Here is a 19,562-nt window from a genome sequence, read left to right on the forward strand (position 1 = left end):
TTTGTTTTTTTTTAAAGAAATTTACAGAGTACTAGATATAGGTAATTGTTACACATTAAGAAAATTTTGGCTTTTCAAATCATTTTGTGTTGCTTTTAAGTAATGAATTCCAACTGCATTCCCTCAACTATATATAATAGAGATGTAAAAGACTCTAGGAAGATTGATTTTGAGTAAATCATGCCAAAGTTACTAATAATGAAAACAAATAGGGCTTCCCTGCTGGCACAGTGGTTAGGAATCCACCTGCAATGCAGGGGACACGGGTTCGAGCCCTGGTCCGGGAAGATCCCACATGCCGCGGAGCAACTAAGCCCGTGCGCCACAACTGCTGAGCCCACAAGCCACAACTACTGAGCCCACGTGCCACAACTACTGAAGTCCGCGCGCCTAGAGCCCGTGCTCCGCGACAAGAGAAGCCACCGCAATGAGAAGCCTGTGCACTGCAACCATGAGTAGCCCCCGCTCACCGCAACTGGAGAAAGCCCATGCACAGCAACGAAGACCCAACGCAGCCAAAACTAAATAAATTAAATAAATAAATTTATTAAAAAAACAAATTTCAATAGAAAAATTGGCTACATAGGAAAAGGCACTAGATGGGATCTTGATCCTAGAGCAGCAGTCCCCAACCTTTTTGGCACCAAGGACTGGTTTCGTGGAAGACAATTTTTCCACGGATGGTGCGGGGGGAATGGTTCAGGTGGTAATGCGAGCGATGGGGAGCAATGGGGAGCGGCAGATGAAGCTTTGCTTGCTGGCCGCTCACCTCCTGCCGTGTGGCCAGGTTCCTAACAGGCTGTGGACCAGTACCCGTCCATGGCCTGGGGAGTTGGGGACCCTTGTCATAGATTACTAGGCCAGTTATTAGAGGCTCATTTTTAAAAAGCTCCCTGGGACCTCAAGAATAACATCTGCCACATATTCCTGTATTCTGCCAAAGTATTTTTTCCTTTTTTTTTTTGGAAATAAAGCTTTATTGGAACACAGCTGTGCCCATTCCTTTGCACATTGTCTGTGGCTGCTTTTGTGACAATTCTGCCGAAGCTTTTATTTTTATTTTTTTGCTAAATTCACATCTTTTAATACAGCTGTCAAGTTTCCCAGAAGTTGTGTGATAGGCACAAATGATCCAAGTTACTGTTCTAGGACCTCCCTACTTTTACCTCATCTGCCACCTTTATTCACCCTTGCTTTGCTTTGTCTCAGAGGGAAAAAAAAAAAAAAAGAAATTAGTTTACAAATTACTTGTGGCGCAAGGCCTTCTTATTTTACAATCAACACTGCCACCCACTGAAAATCTCATAGGTCCCTGTCTTCCGTCCTGTTAAGGTGTCATTAGCTCAGTTGTCTGAAGGTGTTCATTTCTTCATCTCCTACCTTTACCCTGGTTCAGGCTTTCCCTCTACCTTTCTTTGCTTCCTACTCATTAGCTGCGAAATGTCTTGGGCAAAAGTATACTGACCTGGATCTTCGGAGAAGCACAGATGACGTTTCTGTTTATCTTTGCCTCCCATGTATTTGGCACTTCAGACCTAATGAAGGCTTTTATATGGGTTCCTTATTTGAGCATCAAAATGCTGTTTTCAGTAGGGTATCCATTCATTCAACAAATACTTTGCGCCAAGCACTGTTCTAAACACTGGAGATACAGCAGGGAACAAAACAGAAAAAAACAAAACAAAACAAAAAAAGCCCAACGCTTCTGAAACTTTCATTTTAGCGAGGAGACAGACCCGCAGTAAAGGAGGCGAGACAGATCGCAGAGCGCCAGGTAGGTGAAAAGAGGAATTCTGGCTTTTACTTTGGGTAAAATGGAAAACCAGCGGAGGGTTTGGAATAGAGGGCAGTTTAATGTTCCATTTCACAGATTAGGAAAATAAGTGACTGCTCCGCAGTAAGTGCACCAGCATGCTTTGTACAACTCTGTGGAGGAATTGCAATTTAGGTCCTCAGGGGGGAAAAAATTAACAGAAGGTAAGCGTTGATTTGGGGCCACTAGCCCCGAGATTCGAAGGGGCAGAAATGAAGAGGGACAAGACAAATGAAGATTAATCCGAAAGGAAGCAAACTGTTTACACCGAAATACAATTTAACACAAACATACGCAAAGAGGTACAACAACGAGTACCAGGGGCTCTATTCAGACACCTGTCACCTAAAAGGAAGCAAATCTCGAGGCAAACTGCGCCTTAAGCCGGCTCGGAGGCCGGGAGCTGGGGCCCCGTGAAGCTCCCCGGGCCTGATCCGGGCCTGCCCGGAGCGTGACCACGCCCCTGGCCACGCCCTGCCTGAGGCTCGCCGCCCGGGTTGGCCGCGGCGGAGGCGGTGGCCGCGGTGCCCGGAAGTGCAGCTGACGTGTCCCGGCCGCGCTCGGAATTGTGGGCGACTCGGCTAATGGCGTCGGGGAGTCTGGGAGGTCTGGGGAGACAGCGCTGAAGCTTCTCACCAGCTTGGCTGGTGACAACCGGTGTGGCCCGGCCTGCGTCAGCGGGAGGGACTTGCCCACCTTGTGGGCTCCTCTGCCAGAGCCGGCGGAGGCTAGCGGGGCGGGGCGACTGCGGGGGCCCCTCGGATAAGAGCCGGGGGAGTTGCGAGGAGGCTGTCGGGGGCGCTCGGGCTCGCTGCCCAGGCCGGGCCGAGCCCCCGCGGAGCCCTAGAGGCGGACAGCCCAAGGGCCGGAGGCGCCTGGAAGGAGCTGCCTGTCGCCCACGGAGCTGACAAGTGCCGGAGTTCGTTTTCGCCGCTCAGAAATTGACACGGAGCTTGGTGGATCATGTCTGGCACCAACAGCCCCGAGGCGGTTAAGAAGCTGCTGGAGAATATGCAGAGCGACTTGCGGGCCCTGTCCCTGGAATGCAAGAAGAAATTCCCACCTGTCAAGGAGGTAAGCTTCGGGCGACTTCGGGAGAAGGCACGGTGAGCATAGCCGGTCCTGTTAGACCCCGTCCTTCACTTGCATCCTCCAGCCCTGTCTGATTCCCCTTTGGCCCTCCACCTTTCCAGATGTACGAACCGGTGGGTTTTTCACAAGCGTTTTTATAGTTTGCTTTGGCGAGTGTGAGGCGCTTTCATTTTCTCTACCGTCCTGTCCACCAGATTTAGGAACGAAGTTCGCGGCGTGAGCCGATTCAGCGAATTCAGCTAGGTGTATGGTACCCTCCCTTTTTCTGGCCGTTTTCAAACACGAAATTGGTCACGGCAGGATTCAGAAACTTATGTTTGTTGCTTCTAAAAATTAATAATCATAGTTGTTGTACAGTCTGTGCCCCTTTGCCTTTATAGTATACATCGCTCAATTGGAAGTAGCTTTCCTTCTTGTCATGGGTCATGCAGCTTAACTCTTATCAATCTCATGAAGTATTCAATTATCTAGAGACACCTGACTTAGGACAAACAGTGAAGAGCCACAGGAACCATTTAAGCCTTGTTATGAGCAATACTGTACTGAGAAGTTTGGGCTTAGACTCAAATAGAATACACCTGAATTTAAGTGCTAGCAAAACAGAAAGACATCTTACTTAACCTCGTTGAGCTTCAGTTTTCTTTCAGATGTAAAATAGGGTTAAATAGTGGGTTTATTACATTATGGTGAGAAAGTCTTAAGAGGGAAAAAACATATTATTAAATAGGCTCAAGTTAATAATAAATACAAATTAAATTCTCCAAATAGTTCCTGAATAGAAATTATTAACATTTAGTCTCTGTTGGCTTTTTATCTTAAGATGCCATTTTATTTCTCTTAAACTTTTTAAAGATGCTACTCAATTTCTTTTCACGTTTCTGAAATAAGATATTTCAGTGACATTTTTGTAAAAGCAATTATTTTATATTTCTTCCTATTTAATGTAGTTTGGAGTACCTGCAATTTCATAATTAGAACTTACCCAGTAAAGTTTGAATTTTAGACTTCTAAGGAACCTTAACTTTTCTGTAAGTGCTTTGGTCTCATCATTCTTCAACAAACTCCATCTAGTAATTTTTTTAATAAAGTAAGAAAATATTACCTACCCAATGATGGAAACCAGATGTGCCACTTTTGGAAATATGACTATTATAAGTTTTATTTCAGACAGTCAGTAATTTGTTTTGATATCGATTTTCATTATTTTCTCTATATGATCTGTTCAAAGTTATAAAAAGTATTTTAAAGAATTTGGCCATTTTAAATAATTTTAAAGAAATAGGCTGTTCTAATTGTAAGGAAATTAGAAAATTTCAAATCCTGTTTTGTAATTTTAACAATAATTTATAGAACCGGCTATCCCCAGTTCTTATAATCCATATAAAAATTGTGATTCCTCTGTATCATAGGCTTTTGTGGGCTGGCTTGCGGATTTAATTGCCGTTTATTACATTGTTTCTATTGGAAAATGCATTCAGAGCTCCAAACAGCTAATTTACAAAGTTCTAAAACTCAATCCCTTTCTAATCTAGGAACTTTCAATAAAGCTCATTAGCTTTTTTTACTTGAACCTTAGCTAAAGAGGTATTTAGTAATTGCACCTAGTCTTTTAGGTTATGGCAAAAGTAACTTTTGGTGTGATTATCTCTGATACATAATTTTGTGTATAGTACAGGCTCCACAAGAATTTGTTGGATATAAGAACTTTGACTTCTTAACCAGTGGCACTTTTAATATGCTTAGGGCAGTCCTTTAGGAATTGAAAAAAAAAACCTTGACTGTGTCACAAGTGTAAAACAAGAATGAAGTAATTAGCCTAATAGTGATGGTTTTTTAGGAGGGAGGATTGACTTTCAAGAAATATTTTAGCTGAATTAAATTTCCCCTGGTAATTTGATAGCAGTGCTGTATTTTGACTTTTGTTCTTAAAAGAACTGGTAAGTTTTTAGTAGTAGTTATTTTTTAAGAGGGTGGGTGTCAGGGGAGAAGTGTGCTTGGTAGACTCTAAGGCAAAGCCTTTCTAAGTATAAGAAGCTTTTCCATCTGTATACTGATTTGCTGGTTAACATCCTCCCAGTATCTTCACAAACATTATCTGAAAAATAGTCATTTTGAACTACTTAGAAGCCTACTCAAGAACTTAATACAATACAGTGCTAACTGCACATGTGCTTTGGAACGGTTGTCTCCTTCTGCATTACTTTTTTTTTTTTTTTGGCTGCTTTGGATCTTTGCTGTGTGAAGGCTTTCTCTAGTTGGGGCGAATGGTGGCTTCTCTTGTTGCGGAGCACAGGCTCTAGGCGCGGGAACTTCAGTACTTGTGGCTCATGGCCTCTAGAGCGCGGGCTCAGTAGTTGTGGTGCACGGGCTTAGTTGCTCAGCGACGTGTGGGATCTTCTCGGACCAGGGCTTGAACCCGTGTCCCCTGCATTGGCAGGCGGATTCTTAACCACTGTGCCACCAGGGAAGTCCCTCTCCATTACTTTATAAACAAGGTAGAATGAAGTGAGACATTCTATGTTTAGTCTTTAAGTATTAATAATTTCTACCTTTTTGGCCATAGTGCTTGGCTCTAATATTTTTCTTAATAATAAGCTGGATTTTTTAAGATTTCAAATCTGTTACAAAAACAGAAGAAAAGAGTGTTGATAAAGGGTAACGCCTTACTTACTGATATTTATTACTTATCTTTGGATTTTCTACAGTTTTCTCCATCTTAATTGTTTTCACTTACAAAACAGTTTGCATATTAAGTTGTTTTTATAGTGGCTATAATATCATTTTGTCATTTTATAATAAAGATAGTAATTAAATAATAACAGCAATACAGTCCTTCCTCTTTTTTCTCATTTTCCTTAAATATGAATTTTCATGCTTCAGCAGTATAACTTTTCTTTCTTTCTTTCTTTCTTTCTCTCTCTCTCTCTTTCTTTCTTTAATAAATTTATTTATTTTATTTATTTATTTTTGGCTGCGTTGGGTCTTTGTTGCTGCGTGCAGGCTTTCTCCAGTTACCGCTAGCGGGGGCTACTCCTCACTGTGGTGCACGGGCTTCATTGTGGTGGCTTCTCTTATTGCGGAGCATGCGGTCTAGGCGCGTGGGCTTCAGTAGTTGTGGCTCGTGGGCTGTAGAGTGCAGGCTCAGTAGTTGTGGCGCATGGGCTTAGTTGCTCCGTGGCATGTGGGATCTTCCCGGACCAGGGCTCGAACCCATGTTCCCTGAATTGGCAGGCGGATTCTCAACCACTGCGCCACCAGGGAAGCCTTTTTTTTTTTTTTTTTTTTAGCATAGGCGTACTAGCTAATTTGTTCTGGAATATTTGTATGAAAAATTTTTTTTCATTGTCTTAAAAATTACTTTAAAACTTTGTAAAATCACTTTTGTGTAATTGATATTCATTCAGTGGCCTTCAGAGGCAGTAAACTCTGAGGTTTTATGTATTTAACGAATAAAACCTTTTTGGTCATTTCTATTGGCAGGCACTACTCTGTGGAAACAGATGAGGGGGATCTAATTGAGCCTAGAAGTGTGGTCAGAGCGAGTTTGTAATTCCTGAGCTGAGTCTTTATAGGATGAGTAGAAGCCAGCCAACAGAAGAAGGGGGTCATTCTAGGCAGAGGAAATAGCACGTTTGTATTCCACGTAAAAGAAATTTCATGCTGAAGGTGATTGGAAGCCATTAAGGCTTTTTAAGAGAGGGAGTAATATCAAATTTATATTCAGTAACATTACAGTAACAGTACTGAAGGGAAGAATTAGAGAGGATTGAGATTGAGGCATAGAGAGCAAATTTTATAGAGATGATTGTCTGCATTGAGGTAGCAGTAGGGGTAGACAGAAAGTTGCTTGCATTGTGGTAGACATGGGTGAAAGAGAGAGTATGGATTAGAGAGATTTAGCAGGTAAAATTACCAGGGCACAGTGACCTTTTTATAACATAGAAAACGAAATCTGTGATGCCTCCCAGGTTTCTGGCTTGGGAAACTGGGTAAATCACTAAGAGGAGAAAATGTTTTTGGAGAAAATGAGTAGTCATGAATATTAAGTTTAAGATTTATGTGTGACATCCAAGTGGAAATGATCAGTAGGTGTTTGAAAATGATGGTTTGGCACTTAAGAGGGAAGTCTAGAATTTTAGATTTAGGAGTATCGGTTATACATGTTAGTAGAAACCATAGGAGTAGATAAAATGGTCCAGGAAGAGTGTATAGAATGAGAACATCAGGAGGAACTTTGGGAAATAACAGCATTAAAGGGAAAGAGGCAGCTGGGGTGACTAAGGTTAGGGATATGGGAGAGAAAGGGAATACTTGGCTAGAGCAAGGTCCCTGAGAAAGCTGGAGTTTCAAGGGCTTAAGTGTATGAACTGGCTTTCAATCTGAGAAGGGACACATTATCTTCTGACAGAAGAAGGGTAAAAGAAAAAAATGGTTTGAATGTAATAAATTTGAAGGAGGGGCATAATGGAGGGATAGGAAGTTGTGGACAGTTTGACCTATGGCCTCTGTTTTCTTGTTAAGATAGGAAACAAGCTTGTTGCTAGGAGTAGTTTGTGGTGAAAATAGTGATAGGTAGGAAGTTTGAGGGGAGCAGTGGATCACTTTGTAGAAGTGAAGGAGAAATTGACTTGGAACACTTAAGAGTCTTCGCAGGAAAAGTGGTTGAAATGATGATGGATCATGAGATCTAGGTTGGATTCCCAAAGAAGGCAATCGAAGACAGCTTTGATTGATTGGAAGATGGAAAGGTTAAGGGAGCAGCAGCAATTTAATTGAATTGGAACACTTTAATCCAAGAGCAGTGGTCTTGGGGAGTGAGAGAGCTAGAAGGATAAGGACAAAAGGGACAAAAGTGGAGATATTGGATTTCAGATTGCCAAGTGGCGCTGCACTAGAGGATGATGAAGTCCAGGGAGTGGGTGATAGAAGAGGAAAGGGAATGAAGGTCGTTTGACTTGAGGTGGTTAGAATTAGGATTGAGGATGGTTTTTTTCTCTCTCTTTTTAAATGAAGTGGAATCAGTAAGGGTGTATATTATAAAGTACAAGTAGTCTTCCCAGGCTATGTACCTTGTTTCTTCTTATACATTTAAGTTTTGGTTGGCAGGGATTTTTGCCTATAAAAACAAAGGTTCCTGTGGTAGAGTTCCTCAGTGTCTGGTGTTTTTATGCATTAGCTGGCTGAGCGGGGACCCTTGGTGAGAGAGATGCCCTCTACTTACCATGACAGGATTTTCCCTTCAACCAGCTATTTGGGGACTGAGGCCCAAGTCAGCTGGCTCTTCCGCTAGGGTGAAGATCTCATTTTCAGGACCTTATGACAGTGAAGAATGAGGGCTGGATCATTTATACATGCTTAATTGGGAGCTGTTTTTGTTTAGTATCCTATAACGTACTATAGTTTTCTTCCTGTTGACGTTGGTCAGAGAAATTTGCTCATGATACAGCCAGTTGTGTTCTTTCCCTCATTAGCATAAAGAATAAATCCATGTTTTATACACTGAAATAAACTAGTTTTCACAATTTATTCAAAAAACGTGTCAACACTAGTCAGAACAGTATGACAAATGTGGTAAGGAGTTATAAATTATTTTGGTCAAGACTTACTTTCCTGTATAATGCAATTTTACATAGTTATGTAGACATGCTAGTGATCTTAGATTTTGACTCTGCTCTTTTTTTTATGCTGCTGTTGACTTTATTCCAGAAAAGGTACATTAGATTCCTAGGGTCTATTAAATTCATTTTCTTCTGATAAATGTTTTAGATGTTAACTTCGAGAATAATATAAGCAGTAACATTTTTTTTAACACCTTTATTGGAGTATAATTGCTTTACAATGGTGTGTTAGTTTCTGCTTTATAACAAAGTGAATCAGTTATACATATACATATGTTCCCATGTCTCTTCCCTCTTGCATCTCCCTCCCTCCCGCCCTCCCTATCCCACCCCTCTAGGTGGTCACAAAGCACAGAGCTGATCTCCCTGTGCTATGCGGTTTAAGCAGTAACATTTTCACCAGGACATCTAGGAAAATTTTACAAGCTTATTGCAGTATTCTAAGAGCATTTTACAATGAGAGCTTTTTAAAAAGCTTTTGATTAGTCTATAACATGTTTTATATATTTATGAAAGTTAGTGCCATGGCCACTGAAATTTATTGTTAAAGTGTAAAGCATACATAGCTTATTTTTTTACTAAGATTTTGACCATTGTATTTTTACTTTCATGCAAATGAATAGAGATTAAAGGTCAATGAAAACATAGTTTAGTCAAAAAAGAATGCTATTATCTTCTTAGCATTGTGCTTTGGTGACATAGAAGAAATAAAACATTGTTTCAGGCTAATAAACCAAAAAGGAAGACAGTCTCCAAAAATGGAAATATTTTCCTCCTTTTTTCTTTTAGAGAAGTGTAGCTTATTTTTAACCATGTAGAAAATAGAGGGTTTTGCTATTACTCTTATCATTTAATAGAAGTTAGTTTCTTAAGTGTAAATCATGGCAGGAAATACAAAAATCAATGAGAAACTGCCTTTATCTTCTTGAAGTTAACTCAAGAGTTGAGTAAAATACTGTCTTTCCACTAGGTTAGGAATGTTGCATCCATTGACTCTCTTGCAACATGGCTATTTGTTGCTATTTGTCATTCTCATTTTGACTTTTGCAACACTCTACTTTTCTATTTCTCCTCCCTCTCTCAGTATTCCTTCTCTTTTTCTTTACATATAGGTGTATCCCAAGTTCTGTCTTGAGACCTCTTCTTTCTCTGTGCTCATCTCCTTTGCACTCTCATCTACTCCCATTGCTCTGGCCTTACTACAGTGCTGATGACTTCTAAGTCTACTTCATTAACTCTGCTCTCTTTACTGAGCTTAGACCTGTGTTCCCAGCTATCTGTTAAACATATCTACCAGAGTATCTTTCACATACTTCAGATAGAACTTCTGGTAATTGAACTTACTTTTCTTAAAACTTGTCCTGTCCCCACATTTCACTTGTTCTGTTAATGGTATTTATCACTGTTGCTTACCTTAGTTATATGTGGCTGTCTTCTCTCCCTCAACTCTCTTTACATTGTATTCATTGTCAGATGTTCCTTCCAGCTCTGTAATTTCTAACATATCTCACCTCTTTTCTATTTTCTTAGCTATTATTCTAGCTCCAGGTTTCAATCTTATGACTGAGCTTTGATGTGCATTAATGTCACAAAAGACCATGTTACCACCAGATTAATGTACCTGAACAGGTCAGAAACTCTCAGTGGCTACTCTGTACTTATGGAACTCCTCAGCATAGCATTTAAGACCTTCTTGATCTTCCCAACCTTCTTTCATCACCCTCAGTTTTTCCTCAAATGTGTTTATAATTCAGCCAAACTCTATTGCCTGCCATTCATTCTCCAAATATGCCCATATTCTCTTCATATGCCAAATATGCCCATTCTCCAAATACTCCTTCCCTCTTCCATGCTGTGGCTTTTGAGGTTCCTTTTGCTGTCCTGGAATCACCTCCTTCCATTTTTTTAAAGTTAAAATTCTACCTTTAATTTAACCCATGTTGCTTATTTACTTGTTGCATGAATGAACCAACTTTACAGATAATGTTCTCATTTCTTCCCTCATTCACTCATTCATATATTCATTCATTTATTCCTGAGATAATTTTTGAACACCAGCTGTGTGCCATGTACTAGCTGATTGCTGGGGCAAGAACAGTTGCAGCTCCAGCCCAGACTTTTCAAGCTAATATGTTTTCTTCTGCTTTCTTAACTTTCATTTAAGCTTACTTTATAAGTTATTTCCTTATAACTTTTTTTTTTAACATCTTTAAAAATATGGAATGCTTCACCAATTTGCGTGTCACCCTTGCGCAGGGGCCATGCTAATCTTCTCTGTATCATTCCACTTTTAGTATATGTGCTGCTGAAGCGAGCACCCTTATAACTCTTATGTTTTTTACCTTCTGCTATGGTATTTTCTTTTCTAAATTGCTCCTTAAGGGTCAGTTTTGCATCTTTGTTTATCCTTCTGTCCATCATAGTTCAAAACATTTGTATATCTGAGAGGTGCTAATTAGATACTTGTTGGAGATTAAATTTTTGAAGAAGGAAAAAAAAGGGATACCATATATGTAGGTATACCACATATATATTTTTAGCTATCCACATGTAATCTGCACTTCAGTCTTTCATTTGATATGTATCTTAAGGAAATTTGTTTCCTAGAAGCCAGAGGTTTTTCTTTGTTTGTTTTGTTTTGTTTTTATTTTTTAGTCCAGAGGTTTTGAATAGGATGCCATATAGGTATATATTTTTCAGAGCTTTGGGATTTTAGACTAATTACATGTTACAGAAGAAAATCTTATTGGTTTCAATGTAGTAATTGTTTAATGAGCATATTGTCCTCTAGGGAGTGTTCTAGATCTATTAGGTATTCCCAAGTGAGGACTTGACTTTAGGTCTTTTGATTTTACCTGACATCTGAAATCATAAGTCTACAGGCAGCTTCATACCTCCCTAGTATCTTTTGAGTACATTATTCTCCTTAACTTGCCATTAACTTGAATTTCACATTTCTTCTTTAGCTCTTGTTTCATGCTACATCCTGTGAATAATTAATTTGGAGCTTTGGTAAATTTCTTCTAATTTTGAGGCTCTACTCTCATAGATGTTATAAAAAATAAATATGTTTTTTGTTTTGTTTTTAAAAATACAACATACAAGCTTTGGTGAAGAGAAGCAGTATTATTATTATTATTGTAAATTTGTATGTGGTTCTAGTAGTGGACATTTGCTAATTCCCTTCCTAGCATTCATTCCCTCTTGCTTCTTTCAATGGTAGGCTGCACTCTTCCTTCATTTTCAACCCTTTGAATTTAGATGAATTAATCTCATTCCTTGCTCCAGGATACCTTGATTAGTTTAATCTAATTTAACCCTCCCCATCCCCACCTCTATTTCTGCCCAAGTCACATAATGCCAGTGAGTGATCCTGGAAAGGGAAAGCTTCCTCTCTCTTCCTCAAGAGCTACTGGAAGAGACCTTTTCTCTCTTTCTGGATAGTGTCATATGAAGTTGTGAGGTGTAGAATGGCTGGAACTAATTTTATTGCCAAGGTTGGGAGCAGCCTGAGGATGAACCTACCCAGGGAACAGGACAGAACCAAGAGAATGGTAGAGAAGTGAAACTGCAGTCCTGATGACGTTGTGAATCTCTGGATCAAATTTCCTCCATATTTTTATTTTTCAGTGAGTGGGCAGTAAAGTCCCTCCCTCTGTTTAGAACTTTTCATTTGTTTATTTAGGAATGTTTATTACATAGCCCCTGTATGCTAGGCACTGTGATAGGCATTAGTAATATGGGGAGATGAATGAAATATATTTCTTATGCTCATGGGGCTTACAGCTAGAGTAGAGAAACAGACACGTCGTAGGAGGAGTGGGATTAACCATAGGTACAAACCATAGACAATCCACAAAGATGGAAGGGCTTTTTGATACTTGCCATGGAAAGAAGGTGATGGAAAAAATTATTTCTGTCACTGCTCATGGTACTACAGGAGTGCCAAAATCAGAAAAACCTGCACTATCTTCATGTTGTTAGCAGTGGTTTAATTTCACCAAAGCTTTATTTGTCACATTAACTTAGTGTTCACTTTATTGTGAATGTGTTGGCTTTATAATTTAAGAGCTATAAAAATAAGGAGTTTATTCCTAATTTCATTTATAAATACTTAAATTTGTCAGTGACTGGATAGGTCCATGAGATTTTTTTGTTTTACTTTTAAAAGATGTCCTTACACTACTCAGTTTTGAGAAACACTAGTAGAGGTGGGTTCTGGGGGACCACTGAAGAGTTGAGACAGTGGATGGGTGGAGCACAAGATTTGAAATAGAGAAATCTCTTAGTTTAGGTTGATAATGAGAAGTTTGAACTAAGGTGTAGAAGTGGCATTTGAGAAGAAAAAAGAGTATAAGAGATGTTCGCTATATAGCCTTTGTGGCTGATTATATTTGTGGGATGAGGGAGAAACCCCAGGTGTCTGGTCAGTGACTGGATGTGTGCTGCCGCTGTTCGGAAAAATAAAGATGATAGGAAGAAGAAACAGGTTTTTCTGGGGCTGAGGTGGAAGTTGGGGGTGTGTGTGTGAGAGATAATAGCATCCGTTTTGAATATTTGGAATTTAAGGTGCCTTTAAAATATATAGGTTAATAAATCTTATAGTTTAGGAGACAGTTAAGGGACAGGAATATAATTTAGGATTCTTCAGCCTTTAGAAAGTAATTGAAACCATAGGATTGAGATTGCCCAGGAAGAGTTTATTGAGAAGTGAGGCCAAGGATATTCTGTGTGCTCTTGAAAGAGGAGTCAGCATTCTCTCTTGTCTCTGCTTTTCTCTACTGCTAGCTTCCATATTCAGAGTCTCTGGTGGGTGTGTCTGTTTGGGTAAGCAAAAAATTTTGAGAAAGAGAAAAAAAATATTTCTTGAGAGACATTAATTTTAAGATTAACAAATATTAAATGCTGCAGTGTATTTAATACTTCTGGTTTTGTTTCCCAACTCATAGATTGCCCTCAGGAATAGAGATTTTAGGTTACCCACCATAACTTATATCATCCCTATTCAAGTCTACAGAACTGGCACTTTTTTTTTTTCCATAAGGGCCAGTTCAGGAAAAAAATAACTATATTTACAATTGAGGGGCTTCCCTGGTGGCGCAGTGGTTAATAATCCGCCTGCCAATGCAGGGGACACGGGTTCGAGCCCTGGTCTGGGAAGATCCCACATGCCGCGGAGCAACTAAGCCCATGCACCACAACTACTGAGCTTGTGCTCTAGAGCCCGCGAGCCACAACTACTGAGCCCGTGTGCCACAACTACTGAAACCTTCATGCCTAGAGCCCATGCTCTGCAACAAGAGAAGCCACCGCAATGAGAAGCCTGTGCACCGCAACAAAGAGTAACCCTTGCTCTCCACAACCAGAGAAAAGCCTGCACGCAGGAACGAAGACCCAATGCAGCCAAAAATAAAATAAATAAAATATATATAAAAAAAAATTGAGTAGTTCCCCTATGGATATATAAGTATCTAATCAGAGTAGGGGTTACTTTTATTTTTTTTTTTATTTTTTTATTTTTTAAATTTATTTATTTATTTATTTATTTTTGGCTGTGTTGGGTCTTCGTTTCTGTGCGAGGGCTTTCTCTAGTTGCGGCAAGCGGGGGCCACTCTTCATCGCGGTGCGCGGGCCTCTCACTATCGCGGCCTCTCTTGTTGCGGAGCACAGGCTCCAGATGCGCAGGCTCAGTAGTTGTGGCTCACAGGCCCAGTTGCTCTGCGGTATGTGGGATCTTCCCAGACCAGGGCTCGAACCCGTGTCCCCTGCATTGGCAGGCAGATTCTCAACCACTGCGCCACCAGGGAAGCCCAGAGTAGGGGTTACTTTTAAAGCAAGAAGTTAAAGACTCTTCTTCACACAGACAGTCTCTGATAAATAGAAGGAAATCTGGGCTGAATACTTGCATTTATACAGGACACTTAAAGATGTAGGCTAGGCTGAGGTATGAAGTAGCACTGCAGTGACTAGGGGGACTGTGATATACAAGTGTTGTCAATAAACATTGATAGTGAAACTTTCCAGCAACACAGGGTACCTATGAGAATAAGATGGTACAGTTTCAGAGTCTGACAATAGAAAGTTGGATGTAAAAAATTAGGAGCTGTGAGATAGTTCTAATTATATCTGAGGTAACAGTCCTTTTGGTGATTTCTTGAGTCTTTGAATGAAAATACTGGTTATATATCTTTTAAAACACTTGTTACTTTGGAACTACTTAAGGAAAAAGCACCCATTATTTTCCTTATCGTGTGTACATATAAAAATATTTGTTAAATATATATTTTTTATAACTTATTTATGATTCATACATGGGTCAGTTCTTATTTATCTGAGGAAATCAAAATAGTGTCTGGCAAATTTGAAATCCTTTACCTGCATCTAGCATCCACTATGCTACCCGACTGATTTTGGAAACTGACTAGAATTCAGGAAGTTAGGACAGATTACATTGGGATTTATGATGGTTTAGTTTGATCAGTCTCTGTTGATACTGAAATAGAATGAAATACTGAATTGAGCATATGCAGGGTACATAGGGCCATAGTAAGGAGGGGGAGAGTTTGAACATTTGAAAATGATGATGGAAGAAAGCTCAGTGACCACAGATTAATTTCAGTTGGCTCAGTAAGAAAATTACCTAAGAGAGTTTGAGATGGTGTATGAGTATAACAAAGTATACATAATAATTTCGGTGTTACTGAATTTTTATAGTAGTAAATTTGTTATGGTTTGTATATCTTCATAGTGTATCCAGAATCTGACCACTCCTTACCATCTCAGTCACTGTCACCTCAGGCCTATCCACCATCATCTTTTGCTTATGTTATTACAGTAGCCTCTTAAATTTTGCTGCATATTGGAATCACCTGAAGATTTTAAAAAATACCAGTGCTTGACTCCCACTGGCAGTCATTCTGATTTAATTGAAATGGGTTGCAACCTGGGCATCAGGCTTTTTTTTTTTTTTTTTTTTTTAAGGCTCCTGGTGTTTCTAATATGCACTGCCCCCAGATAATCAGAAAATCAATAATTTTTCCCTGGAGTAATTTATTTTGACTGTATTTTCCTGCTAGTAGCTGTGTTCACTTAATGTGGGACATTTCCATCTCTTAAAGTTGTAGGAGTAAGTTGTGGTGTATCCATTAGGCTTCTTAGCTGTGAGCAATGAAAGCTGACTCGGGCTGATTTAAGCAGAAATTAAGTTTACTGATAAAACATTGAGGGGCTCACAGAATTGGTAGAAGGCTGGATGGAGCGAGCCTTAGAAATTACAGGAACGAAGGGAGGCTGAACAGCTAAGAATCACAGCAAAACTCATTGCCAGTGAGACCATTACTGTTGTCTCTGCTGAACGGTGACTGGGTGCCTTAGATTGCACTGCTGGTTGTGCTGGCCGCCCCATGCCACCACTGGTTCTGCTGCCGTCACTGCCCTTGGAAACTAGATGCTGGCTCCACTGTGGCTGTTAGACAGAATTCCATCTTGTCTCTGCTTTTCTGTGCCACTGGCCTCCGTATTCAAAATTCCTGGCGGGTGTGCCTATTTGGATAGTCAGAGGCTGCCAGGGTATGTGGGAAAACAAGTATCTGGCATTTTAAATTTTGAATAGTGGAAGATAGGCTCTGTCTTGCATCAAAACTCATGAAGTTGAGTTCTCCGCTCACAGGCAAGGGCTTCACGTGCTTGGAAGCCAACAAAATGACAAAGGTCTGCTCTACATTGTATAGCCTACAATGTGTTATTTGTTTTATGCATTAATCCACTGGTTCTCAACCTAATAACCCAAAGGACACTGGGTTCTTCCATAATTATTTTTAAACCTTTAGAGCCTGCTACCACTTGTCCCTTAGTAAACAGTAGGAGATAAAATCAATGAACAAGTAGCAAGCAAATTAATAGGAAAACTTGAACATATATGAGTATTTATTATTTTTGGAGGTATGGCGATCAGTATAAAATTGGCATATTTCTTGATAGTAAAAATGTCCTGAGTTTCTGTAATGGATGTTATATATCAATATTTTATGTCAACAGTGTCCAGTAGAAGTATAATGTGGGCTGAATATGCAGTCCATATATGTAATTTTAAATTGCATTAAAAAAGTAAAAAGAAACAGACATTTAATTTTAATAATATATATTTAACCCAGTATATTCAAACCAGTATATATATAACCCAGTATATATATCATTTCGACATTTAATCAATGTAAATATTTAAGGGGTAGTTTACATTCTTTTTTTCATACTAAGTCTTCAAAATCTAGTGTATATTTTATACTTAGAACACAACTCAATTCAGGCTAGCCACATATAAAGTGCTTAGTAGCCACATGTAGCCAAATGGCTCCCATATTGAACACCACAGTTCTGTGGCATAGTGTAAAATGCCATATGACTTTCAAGTACTGCCAGCTCAACACACTTATGTTGAAGTGATGAGACACCTTATGAAAACTGAATGGGTGTTTAAAAAAACGCAGTCTAAAAGTAGTGACAGAGTTCTTGGTTATTCATTCTATTCCAATTCAAAGCAGTTTTACTTGATTTTGCAGTGTTTTGCAATTTTTTTTATGGTTGAGAGAGAAGTGTGAAATGGGAAAGAGAAACCTAATTTTTTTCATTAGGCTTTGTTTTTGTTTATTATTTTTTATTTTCTGAAGATTTAAATGTGAGAGACTGGGGATTCCAGGTGCATTTTAAGGCATAGAAAGGCAGCATGCTGTAGTGCAGAGTTTACATGTGAATCATCAAATTAATCACATTTTATTCCATTTAATGTGTGTTTCACTACTAGGCTTTAGTATCTGAAGTTTGGAAAATAAAAAAATAATAGTGACTGACTCTGTGCTTGAGATTTTATCATATATGATTTCTTTTCCCTAGATAATTCATGTTGATAGTAAGTTTTATGTTCTAATTATTTTTATTCTTGCAGGCTGCTGAATCAGGAATAATAAAAGTTAAAACAATAGCTGCACGAAACACCGAAATTTTGGCAGGTAATTTTTTTGCATTAAAAATTCAACAATTAATGAAAATTTGACTAATAGTAAAAGTAGAATCTTAAAACCCATAAGTTTTTTTATAGCATCTCTTTCTTATGCCCCAACATGCTATCCATAATGATAAAGAACATGTGAAAGTCCCTAATTTATCAACTAATTGGGTTTCCCAGAGATGAATGCTGTACGATTCTCTGAAATCAGAAAACTTAAAACTACTAACTCCTTGAAGGAAAGGATCTTGCTTACTCATCGTTGTATTGTCCTCCACCTCTTAACCATCACCTAAGATACATCTTACCCATAAGAGACATTCGATTAATATTTGTTGAATTGAATGGAAGATTGGTTCTCAGACCACCTTCCAAGACCTATTTTATTTTTAATACAATATAAGAAGGTCATAATATAGCATTAAAAATTTAGTAGTACTATATGAGTTTTGAGTCCTGAGACTAAGACAACATGGTCATGAAGAAAAAATGGGAATGGGGCAGAGAAAAGTGTTTTCTTAACATTCTTCTGATTGACCCTGCTTTTCAGGGAGGAATTTTCAAGAGTTTCTCTCTGGCACCCTTTTGATTCTCAGTCTGCTTCTTCCTTTTCGTTGGTGCCTTTCTCTTCTTGCCTCAGTAATGAACATGGAAAAGAAGGAAACTGGCATTTTTTGAGAATCTGTTACATGTGAGGCATTTGGGCCACTCTTTCTTATATGACAACCTTGTGGGGAAATATTTAATAGTAGAGCAAATTGAGATGCAAAGAGATTTAAGTTACTGGCCTAAGGTCACATGGTAAGTGGTGGAATCAGATTCAAATCCTGGGCTGTTCAGAGCCGATGTTCTTCCTGCTGCAGTGTGCTGCCACGGTATCGTGAGGTTTTGACACTAGCTACTCCCTCCCAGGTGTTTATATTTAACCATTGCTTACTTCGCTGATCCTTCAATCTGCATTTCCAATTCCAGTAGTGCTATTGGTCTCAGCTAGTTATAGGAGAAAAGCAGTCCTATTAAGTTAATTTACACAAAGTCCAAATAGTAAAGAATCTCTTTAACTCTCTTAAGGCTCTTTACATTTTTAAAAGAAGAATACCAGTAAATCCCTAAATGGTGGAATTTCAAAGAGAATTACAAAATGTAATGAAGACTTTGGGGGCAGTTTAGGGGTGACAGGTGAGAGTGGATTTCACTTGTCAGCTTAGGGTTAGCTCTGTTAAGTTGCATCTGTTTTTCACAGCTTCTCTGATTTTGAACATTCTGACAAAACACCAAAGAGTTTTATAACATTATTCACAGCATTGGATAATGCTCTGTGTGCATGTTGAGAAAAGGGGTATAGTGAAGTGGTGGGTAAAGGCACAGGTATGTATGGTTGGATTGGGAGGATGGGCAAGTGGGTTTGGGAGATGCATGTTGGGTTAATTAGCTACCATGAGGAAATTAATGTTTCAAGATAAATTATGGGCCTGGGTATTTTTAAGTTGGAGACATCATAGGCCGATCATATTAGAATATCATTACAAATATTTACTTTTGCTACTGTCATTGCTGATATCATGGTAAGTCCTTAATCTCCAATAATAGAAATTTTCGTTAAGTCTGTAGTTGATAGAAGAATTTTTAAAAAGACTGATTTCTTCAGAGAATCACTGTCTGTTACAGAGTTCTGTACCAAGTAAAGTGTCTAATTCATATTAAGGACAAGTAAGAAAAATTTTGTCTCAGTATGAGTTTAATATATAAGCTGGCTATTAATTTCATTTTAGTTCAGTTAGCTTTATGTAAATCAAGTTAGAACAAATCTTTATGCACATGCAGTTAATAGTTCATGCTTTAATATCCATAGCATCCAACCATGTACTTGAGGAGCTATATTAGCATTTAAACTTTTTTCTAGTATTTTAACCAAGTATTTATAGCAATCGATAAGTAAAAATTTGTAGATTTTAGACCATTGTCATCTTGAAAAATCAAAGGCTCCTAAGAAAAAGGAAAGAGTTTAAATTAGTCAATATGTCATTTCTAAAGTACT

General features: G+C 38.9%; 1 protein-coding gene and 1 non-coding gene across 3 annotated transcripts in view; one reads left to right on the forward strand and one right to left on the reverse strand.

Annotated features, from left to right (window-relative positions):
- Window positions 1–2,395: 2,395 nt before the first annotated feature.
- The window catches only part of MON2 (MON2 homolog, regulator of endosome-to-Golgi trafficking), a 126,676-nt gene continuing 109,509 nt past the window's right edge, over window positions 2,396–19,562 (forward strand). For both annotated transcript variants that reach the window (XM_059936395.1, XM_059936396.1), the window contains exons 1-2: window positions 2,396–2,887; window positions 17,465–17,528. In XM_059936395.1, the coding sequence (XP_059792378.1) occupies window positions 2,777–2,887; window positions 17,465–17,528 (175 nt within the window). In that variant the 5' untranslated portion in view covers window positions 2,396–2,776. The remainder of the gene's footprint in view (window positions 2,888–17,464; window positions 17,529–19,562) is intronic.
- Window positions 10,735–10,841, reverse strand: LOC132373887 (U6 spliceosomal RNA). Its single transcript, XR_009505543.1, has one exon. It is a non-coding gene; the product is annotated as a U6 spliceosomal RNA (small nuclear RNA).

The sequence above is a fragment of the Balaenoptera ricei genome, chromosome 10 (assembly GCF_028023285.1).
Source record: "Balaenoptera ricei isolate mBalRic1 chromosome 10, mBalRic1.hap2, whole genome shotgun sequence".
Taxonomy (NCBI): domain Eukaryota; kingdom Metazoa; phylum Chordata; class Mammalia; order Artiodactyla; family Balaenopteridae; genus Balaenoptera; species Balaenoptera ricei.